General features: G+C 44.5%; 1 protein-coding gene and 1 pseudogene across 3 annotated transcripts; both read left to right on the top strand.

Annotated features, from left to right (window-relative positions):
• The first annotated feature begins 1064 nt into the window (after positions 1-1064).
• LOC120689527 (ABC transporter G family member 48) lies at positions 1065-12259 on the top strand. 2 transcript variants are annotated; one of them, XM_039971815.1, is made up of 20 exons: positions 1065-1478; positions 1564-1684; positions 4700-4782; positions 5136-5220; positions 5307-5597; positions 5664-5754; positions 5873-6770; positions 6889-7049; positions 7169-7272; positions 7400-7565; positions 7652-7762; positions 7985-8091; positions 8329-8661; positions 8772-9062; positions 9169-9252; positions 9691-9824; positions 10246-10473; positions 10587-10758; positions 11358-11612; positions 11709-12259. In XM_039971815.1, the coding sequence occupies exons 1-20, from the start codon at positions 1096-1098 to the stop codon at positions 11979-11981; spliced, it is 4371 nt and encodes a 1456-aa protein (XP_039827749.1). In that variant the 5' UTR covers positions 1065-1095; the 3' UTR covers positions 11982-12259. The 2 variants fall into 2 exon arrangements, with proteins under 2 accessions (XP_039827749.1, XP_039827747.1); XM_039971813.1 differs by lacking the exons at positions 1065-1478; positions 1564-1684 and adding an exon at positions 3451-3646.
• A 188-nt stretch (positions 12260-12447) lies between these two features.
• LOC120689528 lies at positions 12448-16269 on the top strand (annotated as a pseudogene). The gene is made up of 11 exons (XR_005681307.1): positions 12448-12772; positions 12847-12942; positions 13026-13129; positions 13211-13467; positions 13553-13674; positions 13771-13859; positions 13944-14049; positions 14156-14253; positions 15240-15500; positions 15786-15869; positions 15965-16269. The product of XR_005681307.1 is annotated as a rab GTPase-activating protein 22-like (transcript).
• Positions 16270-18078: the final 1809 nt, after the last annotated feature.

Genomic DNA, 18078 nt, shown 5'->3' with positions numbered 1-18078 from the left:
ACGGCCGAGGTTCTTTCTTCGAAACGAAGTCTTCTCCGCGATGCCGCCGTCTTGATGAAGATCCAGTCCGCGGTTTTGGAGGGTCCGCGAAACCCGGGTAGGTGGCCGGTTTTGAGAAAACCGCCAAAACCTCACGCGCGGGAAGATTCCCGCCTCCACGCCGTGGCCCTAGACGCCGTTCCCGCCTCGGCCTTCTGACGGCCCTAGACGCCGCCCGATGCCCATCACCTCCTCGCCCGCAGCGAGGCCCTAGACGCCGTTGACGCCCGTCGCCTCCGTCAGTCCCGAGACCGACGCCCGTGCCTCCACGACTCGGCGTCTTCAACCGCCGTCCGCCTCCTTGGTTTTGTGGCGCAAACCAAGAAACCCGCCTTCCGTCGCCGCTTGCGCCCTCGATCCAGGAGTGGACGCCACAGCTGCCGCCCGGTCCGAGCTCCGGTCCCGGCTGCCCTTCACCGTCGTCCACCGCACGGTCCATCGGCCACAGCACCTCCACGGCAGCTCCCCGTCGATACTCGACGCCCGTGTACCTGCAATCCAAAGACCAAACGCACGATCACACCGCACGGTTGACAATTCACTCATCACAAGCAGGATAGAGTACTCTCGTTCCTCATATGTTTAAGTGTTTACTATTACATGATCTAGGAGGGCTAATGAGCGGTATATATAAAAATCATACATATGGAATAGCTAGCATATTTTAAAATTTCTAGGAGTATTAATTGGTGATCCTTTGGTGCAGCTCCAATCCTTTTTAGTTTAAAATTTTGTACTATTTTTTCAAATTGAGATCTTATTTTGAAAAGGTAGTACAAAACTTTGAACTAAAAAAAATTGTAGGTGCATCTAAGAGTTACCAATTGACACCTCTAAAAATTTCTCTGGTAAAAAAATGGGTCACCGTGCGGCGCATACGCACATGCTGACACAATACGACTCCAGCCACACATGTTACGTGCACTGCAGCAAAACCCGGCACGCACGGTGCTCTAGCTATATATGCACAGCACAGCAAGCACATGGCTGCGTGCTAGCTTGGTAAGCCGCAGCTGAAGGGCAGGCCGGCCGCCGGCTCAACCGCTCAAGTAAGCTATGGCGGAGTCGAATCAGCATGCTGCGGCGGCGCTGGCGTCGTCGAGCCGTCGGAGCCTGAGCTGGGGCTCCTCCATCTCGCGGTCGTTCCGGCAGATGGAGACGGAGGACCCCTTCGGGCGGGCGCAGTCGGAGCAGGAGCACCGCGACGAGGAGGAGAACCTGCGCTGGGCGGCGCTGGAGAAGCTGCCCACCTACGAACGAATGCGCCAGGGCATCCTCCGGAGGGCGCTCGACCAGCAGCAACAAGGCCAGGGCGGCGTCGAGGTCGTCGACATCCAGAAGATGGCCGCCGGCGACGGGGGCCGCGCCCTCTTGGAGCGCCTCTGGATCCAGGACGACAGCGAGCGCTTCCTGCGCCGACTCAAGGATCGCATCGACATGTAATAAACTCTTAATATATATAATTAAATCATCGCCGGCCGCCGCCGATCGATTGATGACATGACATGACATGAATGCATGCAGGGTGGGCATCGAGCTCCCGACCATCGAGGTTCGCTACGAGCAGCTCACGGTGGAGGCGGACGTCATCGTCGCCGGCCGCGCCCTCCCAACGCTCTGGAACGCAGCCACCAATTTTCTCCAGGTTTTGCCTTGGCCAAGTAATTAATATTTATTCATTCATCATTTAATTAATTAACTTATTTGCATATATAGTTTGATTTTTTATTATTTGCATAGGTGTCATATATGCATTTTTCGATGGACTAGAATCCAAATATTATATGTTTTTCCCCTCTGGTCAGTTAGTTGACGTTGCAGTTATCAATACAGAAAAAGTTAGGGTGATGATAACTCGTCTGCACATGTTCCGTGCCCCTGTTTTTCTTTCAATTTAACGGAGTACCTGCACCAATCAAGTCTGAGATAGACGACGACTGCTTGATAGATAGCGAGCTATAGTTCCTCGCAAAAAAGAAAAAAAAAAGATAGCGAGCTATAGCTGCCTGCCGTTTCTTTCTTTTTTTTTCGATGAAAAGAAACTGCCATTTCTTTAGTTTTCGCAAGACTACTCCCACTTGCTTTATGCAACTTTCTTCGATAATAAGACCATGGCACCTGATGACAACTCCAACAATAACCTCTAAATCAGACACTTAAATGAAGTTGCCTTTACTTTTAGGAGCTTCTAAATTTGTTTTAACTCTAGCAATAATTCTCAATTCCAATTTATAATAGACGGTTCCCTAAAGACCTTTTAGGATAGCTTTAGCGTTTGGAATAGAAGATAGTGCTAAGATGAGATCAGGTCACAAGTGCTAGCTTAGCAAAATTTGGTCCAACATATTGCAGCTCTGCCCCTCTAATTGTAGAACCTGCCAAACATCATTTCCTCTCTCCTCACCACACACCTTCTGCACACAAGGAGCCACATACTACTTTTTTTTTATTCAGAGCACCGTGTGCTTAAGTAAGCCGCAGGTGCTAGTCTAGCACATGCGCTCCAATGTATTGCACCAATCTTTCTCTCTCTGATATAAAAAAAATCTTTCTCTCTCTCTCTCATCTCTAGCATCAACCTTAACTCACATTGCTGCTATCTTTGGAATGGAGGGTGATAGAGGGATTTTAGAGACCTCCTTAAAATAGAGGGTCTACTGGAGTGCTTTTTTTTTGGCTTAGTCCTCTAAAATTGATAAGCGACTATTTAGAGGGTCTACTGGAGTTGCTCTCAGGAGCGTAGAATTGGAGGGTTAGCACAAAAATTAACGACTACTCCCTCCATTCGCGGGATTCAAAATTTGTCCACAAATATAAAGCATTCTGGGTTGAGAGTGGACCAACCATCTTAATTGTGCATTGTTTCCGGATCTTTTCCAACAAAAAGATGTGCATGCAACCATATAGGGAGGTGCATGAAAAATGACATGCTATTTTAATTAGCACATATATATTTATCTAAATAGAGTTTTTTCTATACAGCCATAATTTATCCTAAAAAATACAGAACATCTTATATTTGGGGGTAAAGGGAGTAAGAGCAACTCCAGCAGACCCTCTAAACAACCCTTATCTCATGTTTAGAAGATTAAGTTAAAAAGATATACTCTAGAACACCCTTTATTAGTCCTCTATTTTGGGAAGATCTTCAAATTCCCTACTCCATACTCCATTCCTATGGGATCTTTACAGAGTTTTGTAAATTAGAATTGAGGGTTATCGTTAGGGTTTGAGCAAATTTTAAAAATAGAGGCAGCGCTGGTTTAGCATTTGGAGGATCTAATTTAGCACTATTGCCTGAGTTAATCTTAAAAACACACAAAAAAACTAATAAATCAATTTCCTATTTGCTGGGGGTCAATAGTGCAAAACATTGCATTCTAAACAACACACACACAGGGTTAATCATCCATTGATAGTCGCCGGAGGGGGAGGCGGTGAAGCAGAACAAGCTGGTGGCCGATGGAACCTCTGGCTGATCTTGGGGTTCGCAGATTCATTATTATGCCCCAAAGTTCCCCATGGCTCGCCAAAAGGAGCTTGAATACAAAAATAGGTGTGAGTAGATCGAATGGGCCGGGGAATCAGATTAGGGATGAGTTGCGAGGTAACCTGGATTTCTCCACAACCCCCCTATGGGTGGGCATTTGGGTAACCCGAAAAATTCGGGTCGGGTATTTCGGGTTTCGAGAATTTCGGGTTTTGAAATCTGTAACCCGAAATTTGCCCGAAATAATGAAAACCCGACATTTCGGGTACCCGGAAATTCGGGTTTCGGGATCGGGTTACCCCGAACTACCCGAAATTTGTACGTCTCCATGGCGAGCGTCGGGAGGCGTGGTGGTGATGCGAAGACCGGCGGCCGGCGGCAGCGGGGGCGGCGGCTCGGTCACGCCCCGCGGCTGGAGCAGGGCCTACGCCGAGAGCGTCTCCATGGCGCAGGCATGCGTTGAGAGGCGAGGAGACCGGCGGCCGGCGGGGACGGGGGCGGCGCCTGCGTTGGCGCTGAGCCGCTGACTGCTCGGGGTGGGGTGGGGGTGGGGTGGATGCGGCGGTGGCGGTCGGGGTGGGGGCTGGGGTTGGACGCGGCGGCGACGGCCGGGGTGGGGGCTGGGGTGGATGTGGCGGCGGTGGCCGGGGTGGGGGCTGGGGGTGGATGCGGCGGCGACGGCCGGGGTGGGGGCTGGGGATCGGTGCGGCGGCGGCGGCCGGGGTGTGGGCGGGGACTGGGCGCGGCAGCGGTGGCCGGGGTGGTGGCAGGGCGGTCGGCGCGGCGGCTGGGGTGGGCGCTGGGCGTGGAGTCCATGGATGGACGGCGGCGGCATGAGGGGCTGGAGGCGCGAGGGACTGAGGGGATAGACAGGGTTAGGGTTAGTGGAAGAGGAAGGGTTTGGTGGGCTGGGCTCAAAATATGAGTGGGCCGAATGAATAATAATTTTGGGCTGGTCTCTTGTTCGGGTTTGTTCGGGTATTTCGGGTACCGTGGTCCAATACCCGAATTACCCGTAATAATTTCGGGTACCGTGACTTGAAACCCGAATTAGGGTTCGGGTTTTTCGGGCTCGGGCTTGGATTTTTCGGGCTCGGGTTTCGGGTATCGGGTATTTTGCCCAGCCATACTAACAGAGTACACAACTCACCGATATATGCTGCATTGCAGGGACTCATTGGCCGGTTTGGCTCTTCAAACAAGAGGAACATCACCATACTTAAGAATGTCAATGGTGTCCTCAAGCCGTCCAGGTACCCATACATATACATTCGCTTATTTGTTTAGTGCTGGGTCACCATCCAGTCCAACTGCTCCCTGGATCTTCCCAACCCAACTGAACCTGGTTTCCTTGTCCTCTCCATCAGCTAGCTGAAAGTGGTGGGTCTAGCTAGCAGTATCATTTTCTTAAGAGGAATCCATTTACATTTTTTTATCCTTTCATGAAACAGGAGTAACAAAAAAATTGTGATACTGACTGACAAATGATGCCAGCCATGAGTTTTGTTGCTTTGCATCATGCCATGTAATCTGATAAGTACAAATAGGACCAACTTGCACTTTTAGAAGAAAAGCAACTACAGAGTACTGAGCTAGCTGTTTTCAGGATGACGCTTCTCCTTGGGCCTCCATCCTCAGGAAAGAGCACGCTCATGCGAGCACTCACTGGAAAGCTTGACAAAAATCTCAAGGTTTAACATAAAATCATCATTGTGTGCCATTCTGTCAGTTTTTCTTATGCGTTTCTGTCACATGCTAAATCATTCTATTGCAACAGGTCTCTGGCAGCATCACATATTGTGGCCATCCAATTTCAGAATTCTATCCTGAGAGGACAAGCGCATATGTTGGTCAGTATGATCTCCACAATGCAGAGATGACTGTAAGAGAGACGTTGGATTTCTCCAGGAGGTGCCTAGGCATCGGTGCCAGATATGAGATGCTCGCAGAACTTGCTAGAAGGGAGCGGGATGCAGGCATTAAGCCAGATCCTGAGATTGATGCTTTCATGAAAGCTACTGCAGTACAAGGACAGGAGACTAATATTTTAACAGACGTCACTCTCAAGGTGTGGTTCTGATTTTACTGATAGGCTAAAAAACATGTTTATTGAGTTTGTCAAAAATTATCCCAGGTGCTTGGGCTGGACATTTGTGCTGATATTATTATTGGTGATGAGATGGTCAGAGGTATTTCTGGTGGGCAAAAGAAACGTGTGACAACTGGTATGAATATAAAGCCTGCAAATCATGCGTGTTTCACCAATTTATAGTTGAAATCTCAATTCATTTTGTATTCAAATTAACCCAGGATTTGTCTTATTCTTTCCCCCCTTTTATGTAGGGGAGATGTTAACGGGGCCAGCAAGGGCTTTGTTTATGGACGAAATATCCACTGGACTGGATAGCTCGAGCACATTTCAGATTGTAAAGTTTATGAGACAATTGGTCCATGTAATGAATGAGACTGTCGTGATCTCTCTGCTCCAGCCACCGCCAGAGACCTACAATCTTTTTGATGACATAATCCTACTATCAGAAGGTTACATAGTCTACCATGGGCCACGCGAGAACATCTTGGAGTTCTTTGAGTCTGCTGGTTTCCGGTGCCCTGAAAGGAAAGGTGTTGCGGACTTTCTTCAAGAGGTCACTTCCAAGAAAGACCAGCAGCAATATTGGTACCTTGATCGGGAATATCATTATGTATCTGTACTGGAGTTTGCAGAACATTTCAAGTCATTCCATGTGGGCCAGCTGATGCATAAGGAGCTACAAACTCCTTTCGAGAAGTCCAAAACCCATCCTGCTGCATTGACCACCAGAAAGTATGGGCTTTCCAGCTGGGAATCATTTAAGGCAGTGATGTCAAGAGAGCAGCTGTTGATGAAGCGCAACTCCTTCATCTACATTTTCAAGGTCACCCAGTTGATCATCCTTGCGCTCATGTCCATGACTGTGTTCCTCAGAACAAAGATGCCCCATGGGCAGATTTCTGATGGCAACAAATTCTTTGGGGCTCTGACTTTTAGTGTGATAACGGTCATGTTCAATGGTTTTGCTGAGCTACAATTGACCATAAAGAAGCTACCAGTTTTCTACAAACATAGGGATTTCTTGTTCTTCCCTGCATGGACCTTTGGACTGGCAAACATAATCTTAAAAATTCCTGTTTCGCTCGTCGAAGCAGCAGTATGGGTTGTTCTCACGTACTACGTGATGGGGTTTGCACCTGCTGCAGGAAGGTATCCATAACCCTTACCAACTTTCACTATTTTACATATTCGAATTTCGTCATTTTGACACCATGGGCATTTACAGTTAGCTTCATGACTCATGAGTTCATTTTTCTGTTGGGAATAGGTTCTTTCGTCAGTTTATAGCATTTTTTGCCACACACCAAGTGGCAATGGCTTTATTCCGATTTCTTGGTGCTATTTTGAAAACAATGGTTGTGGCCAATACTTTCGGTGTGTTTGTGATGCTTGTTATTTTTATCTTTGGAGGATTTGTCATCCGTAGAAGTAAGTATGCTGTCATGTAAAATTCATTTATATTTTCATAGTCGCACAAGAAATCAGCAAAATCTTGTCATTCATATGGATGGAAGTAACCTTTTGACCTCTGAGTATGATGTGGGCAGATGACATCAAACCATGGTGGATCTGGGGTTACTGGGCATCTCCTATGATGTATAGCCAAAATGCAATATCTATCAACGAGTTCCTTGCCAGTAGATGGGCTATTGTAAGTTTTATTTCCCTGTGAACCTGCTTTTCATCTTTTTCTTGAGGCTTGCATAATGGGGTACTGAATATACTGATCTTGTAAAGGTGCTTACAATTTTGAATTAACAACAGCCATTTTAATGCAGCCAAACAATGATACAAATATTGACGCACCAACAGTGGGTAAAGCTATTCTTAAATCCAAAGGCTTGTTTACTGGTGAATGGGGATTTTGGGTTTCCATTGGAGCCCTTATAGGATTCATTATTTTGTTCAACATCCTGTACCTTTGGGCCCTCACATTCTTGAGTCGTAAGCACTATTATCTTTTCTTGTTGTATTTATTTTGGACAGTTTGGTGAGAGGGGGTGGGACTTAATATGTTTTGTTCACTCCAGCTAGTAGTGGCTCCAATACCCAAATTTCAGAAGGTGAAAACAGTGAACATGAAATGGTAGTGAAAGGAAGACACAAAGATGAAATATCCCAAGCTGTATGCAGTGATCCAGGTGCCAATGCTTGTAGTATTTCATCTTTCAATCTCTTAGTGTACTCTTGTATACGCACAACAGACTACTGCATATCTGTAATATTCTTTTATCTAGTCTATGGGTTCACTGGTTGGACTTTTCGTGCATTATTTTACAAGCTATTCATGCCTGATGTTTCCCATTCATAGATATTCTAAGCATGGGTATTTTTATGCATATCTTCATATTCTATTTCTGCAGGCACTAATGGAGCAACAAAGAGACCAGCTCAGTCACGCGTCACTTTACCTTTCCAGCCTCTTTCACTTTGCTTTAACCATGTAAACTATTATGTGGACATGCCTGAAGTAAGCCGACGTTCCTCCTGTTATGAATAGCACTTGTATTCAATATGAGGGCTCTAGGCCCAAATATATACATGTATAGGCATTAGGAAATATGCACAAAACCCCTTATACAACGAAGAAACTACAAAGAATACATATACATCTAACACCTCCAAAGTTATCATGCATGTCATGAGTCATGACACATCACACAAGTTCCTTATGTCTCAAACTGAAATATCTCATCTTGTTTTGCAGGAAATGATGGAACAAGGATTCACAGAAAGCCGTCTACAGTTGCTCTCTGATATTAGTGGTGCTTTCAGGCCAGGGGTCCTGACAGCATTAGTTGGTGTGAGTGGAGCTGGAAAGACCACTTTGATGGATGTCCTGGCAGGAAGGAAAACTAGTGGAGTTGTTGAAGGAGATATTACCCTGTCTGGTTACCCCAAAAAACAAGAAACTTTTGCTCGGATCAGTGGCTATTGCGAACAGACTGATATCCATTCTCCGAATGTTACTGTATATGAATCCATTATCTACTCTGCCTGGTTGCGTCTTTCCTCAGATGTTGATGACAGTACGAAGAAGGTAAATCACAGCAAACTTCTCACTGAAGTAAATACAACCCTGTTCAATATATTTGAATCTCTAAAATTAAATTTTTTTCTGACCAAGTTATTTAAACCCCACATACTTAGATGTTTGTGGAGGAAGTGATGGCCCTTGTAGAGCTTGATGTGTTGCGCAATGCACTGGTGGGTCTCCCTGGAGTTAGTGGGTTATCAACTGAACAAAGAAAAAGGCTTACAATTGCCGTGGAGCTGGTAGCGAACCCGTCAATCATTTTTATGGACGAGCCAACTTCGGGTCTTGACGCTCGAGCTGCAGCAATTGTCATGCGTACAGTGAGAAATACAGTTAACACTGGGCGTACTGTGGTTTGCACAATCCATCAGCCCAGCATTGATATATTCGAGTCTTTCGATGAGGTTCTCTACTCGCTTTACTTCCTACCCTAGCTCTACCTCAAAATTGTGCGTGTACATGTTTAAATTTTTAGAAATGTGATACCTTCACAATTGGTTTCTTTTCCAGCTTCTGCTTTTGAAACGGGGAGGGCAAGTTATTTATGCTGGTGAACTTGGTCACCACTCTCACAAACTAGTCGAATATTTTGAGGTCAGTTCTCTTTTCTTATGTGTAACAATTTGGGGATGACAAAGTTTTAGGGCCTGTTTGTTTGAGCTGCATCTTTTGAGCTTTTCTGAAAAGCTGCTGCTGACTTTTTGGTTATGAAAATCCAACACTAACTTTTAGAATATGTGTTTAGCTTTCTGAGCTCAAAAAGCTCATTAAACTGAGCTTTCCAGTTTCCCTTATAAACTCAGCTTTTCTAGGTTTCCAGCTTTCCAGAAGCTGCATGAGAAGTTCACTGTTTGTTTGAGCTTCTAGCTGAGCTCAAACAAATAGGCCATTAGTTGTTTCTCAAGTTGATTCCACAACTCTCACAAGTATGACAAGTGTCTTTAGGGGAAAAAAGACCAAACAAGGCTTTAACTCAATGCAGGTGTACCAAGAGTGGGCATTTTAACTTGTGTGGATCTTGTTTTCCTGTAGGCGATTCCAGGCGTTCCAAAGATCACAGAAGGATATAATCCTGCGACGTGGGTGCTGGAAGTTAGCTCTCCTCTATCCGAGGCTCGCCTGAACATGAATTTTGCTGAAATTTATGCCAACTCTGTGCTTTATAGGTAATTAGCCTTACTTTTTCAACAAGGCTGTTTTTTTATCACTGTCTTATTCTAACAATCCTTGAAAGTGGAGAGTAAAAAATGGCCGCTGTTGGTCACTCCCAACATTCATATTATTGTCTATTTTCTTGGGGAGGATGGTTTTACAACACTTGTCCATTGAGGAATTGAAAATATGGACTATATGGTTATTGCAATATTTTGACTCTCCACAGCTACTTAATGTTATTGGAGGAGATTAAGTGGTCATAGACAGCATGCATTTAATTGGATATGTTGGCCATCTCCTACTAACTTCTCCTTATATTAAATGACGATTCCTTGGTTTCTGCTGGGAGTGGGCTTGGACAAGAAAATGTGGAATCAAGTCGTTATAGTGTATATCGTTGACACATATTTATCCTTTCATAACTATGATCAGGAAAAACCAAGAGCTGATCAAGGAGTTGAGTACAGCGCCACCAGACTACCAGGATCTGTCATTTCCTACAAAATATTCGCAGAACTTCTACGGTCAATGTCTTGCAAACTTTTGGAAGCAATACCGTTCTTACTGGAAGAATCCACCCTACAATGCCATGCGCTATCTGATGACACTGCTCTTTGGCCTTGTATTTGGTACAGTATTTTGGCAAAAAGGAAAGAAAATGTATGACCCTTCTTCGATACTGTAGTTGAAACTAAAACTGTTGGAATAATTCTACATTAGCTTCTATGGTGGCACTAACGCTTTAGATTTTCTTTATGTATGATGCCGCACAGAGATTCACAACAAGATTTGTACAACCTACTTGGAGCCACCTATGCTGCTACCTTCTTTCTTGGGGCTTCCAATTGCATGACGGTTCAGCCTGTTGTGTCAATTGAGCGAGCAGTTTTCTATCGTGAAAAGGCAGCGGGGATGTATTCTCCATTATCCTATGCATTTGCTCAGGTAACCTTTAACCTTCTTGGTCTTAGAGTTCTTTTTGAGTGAAATATAATATTTTTGAATGCATGACTTGTACTTCCTTCCAAACTATAGGTTGATGTATATCTAGGTGCATAGATAATCTATGTATCTTTTAAAGCTGAAACAACCTAAAATTTGGAACGTAGAGAGTAGCAAATAAATGTTTTAGCTCATGCTTCTGAGTAGAGGACAAATCTGAGTGTCTGGTGGCTGCTAGAGCAGATGAAAGCATTAATAACCAAACCAGCATATTGCTGGTCCATGTATAACTTGTTTAAGATGTTTTCTCAGTTTTCTTAGACTAGTATATAATTACATTCAAATGTGGCCAACAATAATTAAAGAAGTAGTCAAGACTATAAAATCCAGTAATGGACAACAAGGTATACTTGATAAATGAGAAATAATTTAAGTGACTTAAATGGAGTGCAAGGTTAAAGTTGGGTTCATTGAAATAGCACCTTTTAGCTCATTCTGGCATAACATAGGTCGTACAACAATGTGAACATGAGCATCTTCTCCGTCAGTTGTCCCTAGATCCATCAATTTACGAGATTATGTACTTCTTTTGACTTTGGCAGGCATGTGTGGAGGTCATCTACAACATCATGCAGGGGATTCTGTACACGGTCCTCATATACGCGATGATTGGATATGATTGGAAAGCTGATAAATTCTTCTACTTCCTTTTCTTCATCACTGCGAGCTTCAACTACTTCACGCTGTTTGGTATGATGTTGGTAGCATGCACTCCGTCTGCATTGCTGGCAAACATTCTCATCACCTTTGCCCTACCCCTCTGGAACCTCTTTGCTGGATTCCTCATCGTCAGACCGGTGAGCATGCAACTGAGATCTCCCAGGCTAAGCTGTGTGCGTTTGGATTCCGAGTTGACTGACTCTCTGACCTTATGATCTATGCCATTGTTGCAGGCAATACCAATTTGGTGGAGGTGGTATTACTGGGCCAACCCATGCGCCTGGACCATCTATGGTGCCGTGGCATCTCAGTTTGGTGAGGATGGTGGTTTGCTCTCAGTTCCTGGAGGGAGGAGCCCCGTGACGGTGAAGGAGTTCTTGAAGGATAATCTTGGGATCCGGCATGACTTCCTTGGCTATGCTGTGCTCGTCCATTTCGCCTTCATCATCACGTTCTCCTTTGTATTTGGTTATTCCATCAAGTTCTTCAACTTCCAGAAACGTTAGCTCCAAAGACAGCAGAGATCATTCGAATCTGTCCTCATAGTCGCTTGTGAAGCCAATGCAATAGAAAGCTTAATTAGTATCCATTGTCCAAAGCTGTTTAGGATTTTAGTAGTTATATCGCTGCTTTCGGCAGGCCTATGTGTATGTTGCAATATGTATTTCTATTTGTTAGACTAGTCTTGGACTGATGACGTGCACCCAAGTTACAATATCATTACGATCCTAGAATTATTCCTCTTGCTTTATTTTATATAAAAAAGATTGGGTATTCAAATTTATTTATCGATGATCATGGCGCTATGAGTGTTCTTCGCATCATGAACTTCAACTTTTTTTTTTGAAAATAAGATCTTGAACTTCAATTTTGACCTGAGGAATTCTTAACCAATTTTCAAAAGAAAAGAAAAATCAGTATGGAAAAGAAAAAGGAAGCCGCGGGTACCTGCCTCTGCCTGGCTGGGGGGAGGCTGCAGTTGGGGCTGACCCCGCCAGCTAACCAACCACTGCTCCGCTGGTCGTCTACCTAACCACCTTTCCTGTCCTGGCTCCCTCGATCCAGTTCCCCCCCTCCTCTTTCACTCGTTCGTGGTTGGGAGGAAATAGCCGGATCGATCTGCTGCTGCTGCTGCTAGCTAGCTGCTAAAGAGCAAAGGGAAGAGCAGCAATTGCTTAATTGGAGTCGAGCCGGTAACATGATGAGATGGGGGAACAGCGGGCAGGCCGCGGATTCCTTCTACCAGGTCCGCCCAGATTGCAGCCAAAACGTCCCCAGCACCAAATTCAAGATCAAGGTGAGCTTATGCTTCTTGTTTCCTCCCCGTCCCCGATTGGTTCGAGATCCAAGCCCCAGCTCCGTTGGTTTCAGGCCGGCAAGACATTGAGCGTGCGGAAATGGCACGCTGCGTTTACGCGTGAAGGCTGCTTGGATATCGCTTCGGTTCTAAGCCGCATACAGAGAGGGGTATGGTTCCTTGCTCTGCTCACACCAATTCATCTGGACCTCAATCGTCTCTCCACCTCTGTGTGTTTGTATCTGTGTACTAGGGTGTCCACCCTGCCATCAGGGGGGAGGTTTGGGAGTTCTTGCTTGGCTGCTATGATCCTGGGAGCACCTTCGATGAGCGGGACCAGATTAGGCACAGGAGAAGTTGACCTCTCCCTCCCTCTCTCTCTCTCTGGCATTCGCCCCCAACTGATGAACTAAATGCTGCCGTAAACAATTATCACAGGATGCAGTATGCTAGATGGAAGGAAGAGTGCAGAGAGATGGACTCTCACGTTGGTAGTGGAAAAATTATCACTGCCCGGTCTGCCCCAATCATCAATGAGGATGGATTCCCTATCAAGGATCCATTGGTTTTACTCGAGGCTACTTCAGACGCACAAGGTACTTCCGCCGGCAGCAGTGGAGTTGAGGTCAGCAACTCCACGAACCGTGTCATTGATAGGCAAATCATTGACTGGAAGCTTACACTGCATCAGATCGGTAAGACCTAACCAGTCATTCTTTTGTTACTCTTGCCTGCCATTATTCCATTGTTTTCTTCTTTCATAAGGAAGCTGCATGATAGGCCTTGATGTTCTACGCACTGACCGCTCCATGGTATTTATGAGAACAAAGAAAATCTTTCAAAGTTGTGGGATATTCTAGCTGTATATGCATGGATTGACAAAGAAGTCGGTTATTGTCAAGGTGGGTACCTCACATTTGCACCATAGCATTTTTTTTTTAAATTTGCCTGGAAGGTATCTTACATAAGTCGTTTTTTTCCGTTCCTCGTCATAATAGGAATGAGTGATTTGTGTTCGCCCATGATAGTACTGCTCAACGATGAAGCAGATGCATTTTGGTGCTTTGAGAGGTTGATGCGTAGGCTGGTATACACTGCTTCTCCATCAGTTTTTTCTGGGTGACATGATTCTTCCATCTCTTTAATCGCCATCTGTTTGAAATTTTCAAAGCGAGGGAATTTCAGATGCACAAAGCAGTCTGTTGGAGTGGAAAACCAGCTTCAGCATCTTGCTTCTATCATTCAGGTGCTCGATCCGAAGTTACATGACCACCTAGGTATGGAGCGAGACTTGTAGGGCTGTTAGACGTTCAACCTGTGTCACCATTTGCTGATTTTTTTTTTTACATTCTGCAATTGGTTCTTGTTAAATCCTGAACACAGAAACACTTGGTGGGGGTGACTATCTCTTTGCATTTCGCATGTTCATGGTATTGTTCCGGCGAGAACTATCGTTTGGGGACTCCTTGTACCTTTGGGAGGTAAATGCTACATCTTGACACGTGGTTTTAAATCTAAAACATTCAATTGATCTACCCATATGAGGTACAATATTTGAACTAGGACCATTGGACTTTATTGTAGGCATCAGATTGTCAAGGAATAGGAAATTCTTGCCGTGGTCTTTTGTTCTGTTATTTACTTCTTTTCTTTTCTACAATTTCAGACAAATGCTCAAATAGTCAAATATATTGCAAACAAGTTTTTGTCACTGGTGTGGTGATGCCGTCCAACATGGTGGATGGTTCCTTTTAGTTGCACAATGTGTCCAAAATGCATGGTATAAAGTTTGAAAAGGCCTATTTCAAAAATTTATCAGACCACAGCTGGTGGTGGTAATCAGTCATCTCTCGATTTTGTCTCAAAATTATCTTAGAATTTCTTACAGAATGCAACATGTAAGAATGTCAATGCAAGATCAATTAAGAAAGTTCATTGCAACATGTCTCCACTGGTAGCTATGGTGGTGCGGGTAACCAGTTACCCCACAGCTTTTTAACCCTGCATCTAACTAGGGTTTGAAAAACTATCAAGATCGCTATCAGTAAACAATCATAAACTCGACCTAGTTGGGGATTAGGGACTAGGAATTAGGATACATGGTGACACTAAAAACATTTATTTGAACTTTGGTTAAGTTATGAATGCACATGGATCCAAGTTGAGGTTGTGGTATCCTACACAACAGCACACTATGTCTGAAAAAAATGAAGATATATGAAGTTCTGTCTTCAGTCACGTTGATCGCTGGCATTGTCCCACCAAAACAGCTAGACACCAAAACTTTGATAATTGTGAAGAACCGGGGTGCGTAACATACCTTTCGAAATCTTAAGAAGTGTGTTGTGGTTTACCACTGGTAACTGTTCAACAACCATAGGAAGTTTAGCCAATCGTATTTAGTATGTGACTTGTGAATAAATCGGTTGATAACTCATGATCATATTATTTCACATTGTATCTGCAGATGATGTGGGCCCTAGAATATGATCCTGACATCTTCTTTACTTATGATGAAACTGGAACTGCAACTCACAAAATTGAAGGATCTATACCAAAGGTAAAACCAATACGTCAGTTTGGCAAGTACGAGAGAGAGAATATGAAGAATGGGGCAAATGATGGTGATGGACCCATCCCTATTTCGGTTTTCCTGGTTGCTAGTGTTCTGAAAGAGAACAGTCCAAAGCTTCTGCAAGAAGCTCAAGGGATTGATGACGTTATCAGGGTAAGCTGGATCAAAGCCATCCCTTTCCTGTGTAGGATGACATAGGTAAAAACTCATATGAGCAGGGAACAAATCCTGTGGCAATGGGGTTTTCCATTGGTAACTGTTTAACGACCATAGGAAATTAGTCAATCGTATTTAGCATGTGACCTGTCACCTGTGAATAAATTGACATGGGTTTTGTTCCCAGATCTTGACAACGGAGAAAGCATGTAAAAGTTTAGTGTGTGCATTTCAGCCCCCATGTAATTTAACACTTGCTTTATTGTTTTTTGCTTAATTCAGATATTGAACAATGTTAGCGGGGACTTGGATGCGAAAAGAGCCTGCGCTGTTGCACTGAAGCTTCACAGGAAGTACCTCAAAAAGGTGATTAGATGTGGATAACTTTTGTTGTTCTTAAGCCTCAGATGTGTGTTGCTAGTTGCCTGCTAATCTTATGCAACATTTGTTCTTTTTGACAGATGCAGGGAAAGAAAACGTAAGACCAGATGGTGAGATACCGATACTGCATATGTGACTTACCACACGGGGTTGTAAAGAGCATGATGTAGAGATTTTAGAGTACAGTAGTTGTTTTTGTAATACAGTGTTAACACCATGATTGTTCTGGGCTTCCATGTTTTGAGTGAATGAAGACTGAATAAGGTAATCTTCCACTGTAATAGGGTTTAGGGTTCAAAGATGCAAGTTGAAATGTATTAACTTACTCGTCAACACATGAAAATTGTACTACTACTGAGCACACGAAAAACTTATTTTCCTTATATTTCTGGAGACCGACTTTAAATAAAGGTACAAAGGGATGGACCAAAAAAACAAGACATGTTTTGAGTGAATGAAGACTGAATAAGGTAATCTTCCACTGTAATAGGGTTTAGGGTTCAAAGATGCAAGTTGAAATGTATTAACGTACTCGTCAACACATGAAAATTGTACTACTACCGAGCACACGAAAAACTTATTTTCCTTATATTTCTGGAGACCGACTTTAAATAAAGGTACAAAGGGATGGACCAAAAAAAACAAGACGCCTGTGGCTGCTAGGATTCGAGCCCAGGTCTCCACAGCCACAACATGGAATTCTCACCACTAAACTACAGGCACTTTGGTGTAATGTTTGATGCTTTGTATTTTCATAAACGAGAGATACCGAGACCAATGCAATGGAACATGCTTGTCTCGGATGACTCGGGCGATTCCAAACTTGTCAGGGGAAGGGAATGCAATTGGAAGCCACGCTAGATCAGCTTCAAGCAAGTATCCTTTATTTTCAAGCTAAGGCAACCAGTGGCGGAGCCAGGAATCACGGCAGGAGGGGCTGCTTCCCCTTTTTTCTTCTCTACCCCCTCCCCTCCTTCTTCCTTCTCAAATTTGTAGGAGAGGCTTAAGGGGAGCTTCATGAAGATTACAGCGGTAGGGGGGGCTTGAGCCCCTCCCGCCCCACCGCTGCCTCCGCCGCTGAAGGCAACCACAACATCCCTCGCTGCTGATTGGTCGATCAGCTGGTTAATTTTACTGTCACCAGCGCGCGTACGTGACTAACAACCAGCTATTGGATTGGATCATAATCAATTCATTCAATCGACCAGTTGGTTTTTTTAGATAAGGGGAAACCGGCCTCCCCTACCACATCGTGATAGTTTGCAGCCATGAGTTGAAACAAAGAGCAGCACTTAGATTGCAGCACGTCACACGAGATACAAAAGAGCGGAAAAAAACTAGGAACATGAACAAACTATTGTTGACGCCTTTTATGGATCAACACACGAACTCGCTAAGTCGCGTGGCGCGAGGAGGGACTCGATTGAGCGCCTCCTGCGTGGAGCGGTCAGACCGGTCGCCGGGGTGAATCGGCGACGACCGACGAACGCTCGCCCGGGAGGGACCCCGTTAATGCAGGCGCACTTAGGGTTGTTTTAGGATCGGCAGGCCACCTAGAACGCCTTCAAACGTCGCGGAGACGAAAAAAGAACAACATGTGGAGGTTGGAAAAGTTAGGGTTTGGAGAAAAAGATAAATATGATAAAAGGTAGAAGTTATACTGATTTTGATTGATTGGATGTCTCAATCGGCCGTGACCCTTTATATTTATAGGGTGGGATGGACTTATCCCGCAAGGAATTCTTATTACAGATCTAAGATCTACAAAAATTCTTAATTGACTCGGACTCCTCTTAGACTGGTCAGACCGGTCGGACTCCTATCGGACAGGCCACAGCACTAGACCGGTTGATGCCAATTTTGGCTGTCAACATATGCCCCCTCTTTTTTTTTTTGGTAAAGCTTGCTTGGCGAAAAATATTCTTCGAACCAAAATTGTCTAAGGGCGATGATTAATAATACATCGGCCATTATTTGTGCTAAGGGCGATAAATAACTATTGTCCATAACTTGCTCTATTCAAATTGATGTTGAAACAACTTGTTTCGGCTGCCATACCTTCTTCCTGTTAACTGACCTCTCCGGCGTAGCCTCCACTTGTTGCTCCATTGGTTTCTTTTTGCGCAAACGTTGCAGCCTCGCTTCTGAGTATGAGTCAAGCATAAGGGGCACCACCTCGGCTGTAAATATTTTG

This window comes from Panicum virgatum, chromosome 9N (assembly GCF_016808335.1).
Source record: "Panicum virgatum strain AP13 chromosome 9N, P.virgatum_v5, whole genome shotgun sequence".
Classification (NCBI taxonomy): Eukaryota; Viridiplantae; Streptophyta; class Magnoliopsida; order Poales; family Poaceae; genus Panicum; species Panicum virgatum.
The sequence above is the reverse complement of the archived record's forward strand: the minus strand, read 5'-3'. Positions and strand labels throughout refer to the sequence as shown.

Excerpts from the sequence above, each read along its gene's own strand:
- LOC120689527 (XM_039971815.1), top strand. The coding sequence starts at position 1,096 with ATGGCGGAGTCGAATCAGCATGCTGCGGCGGCGCTGGCGTCGTCGAGC. Across the intron at positions 7,566-7,651 it reads GGCCCTCACATTCTTGAGTC|CTAGTAGTGGCTCCAATACC; the intron begins GTAAGCACTATT and ends TGTTCACTCCAG. Across the intron at positions 8,662-8,771 it reads TTGATGACAGTACGAAGAAG|ATGTTTGTGGAGGAAGTGAT; the intron begins GTAAATCACAGC and ends CCACATACTTAG.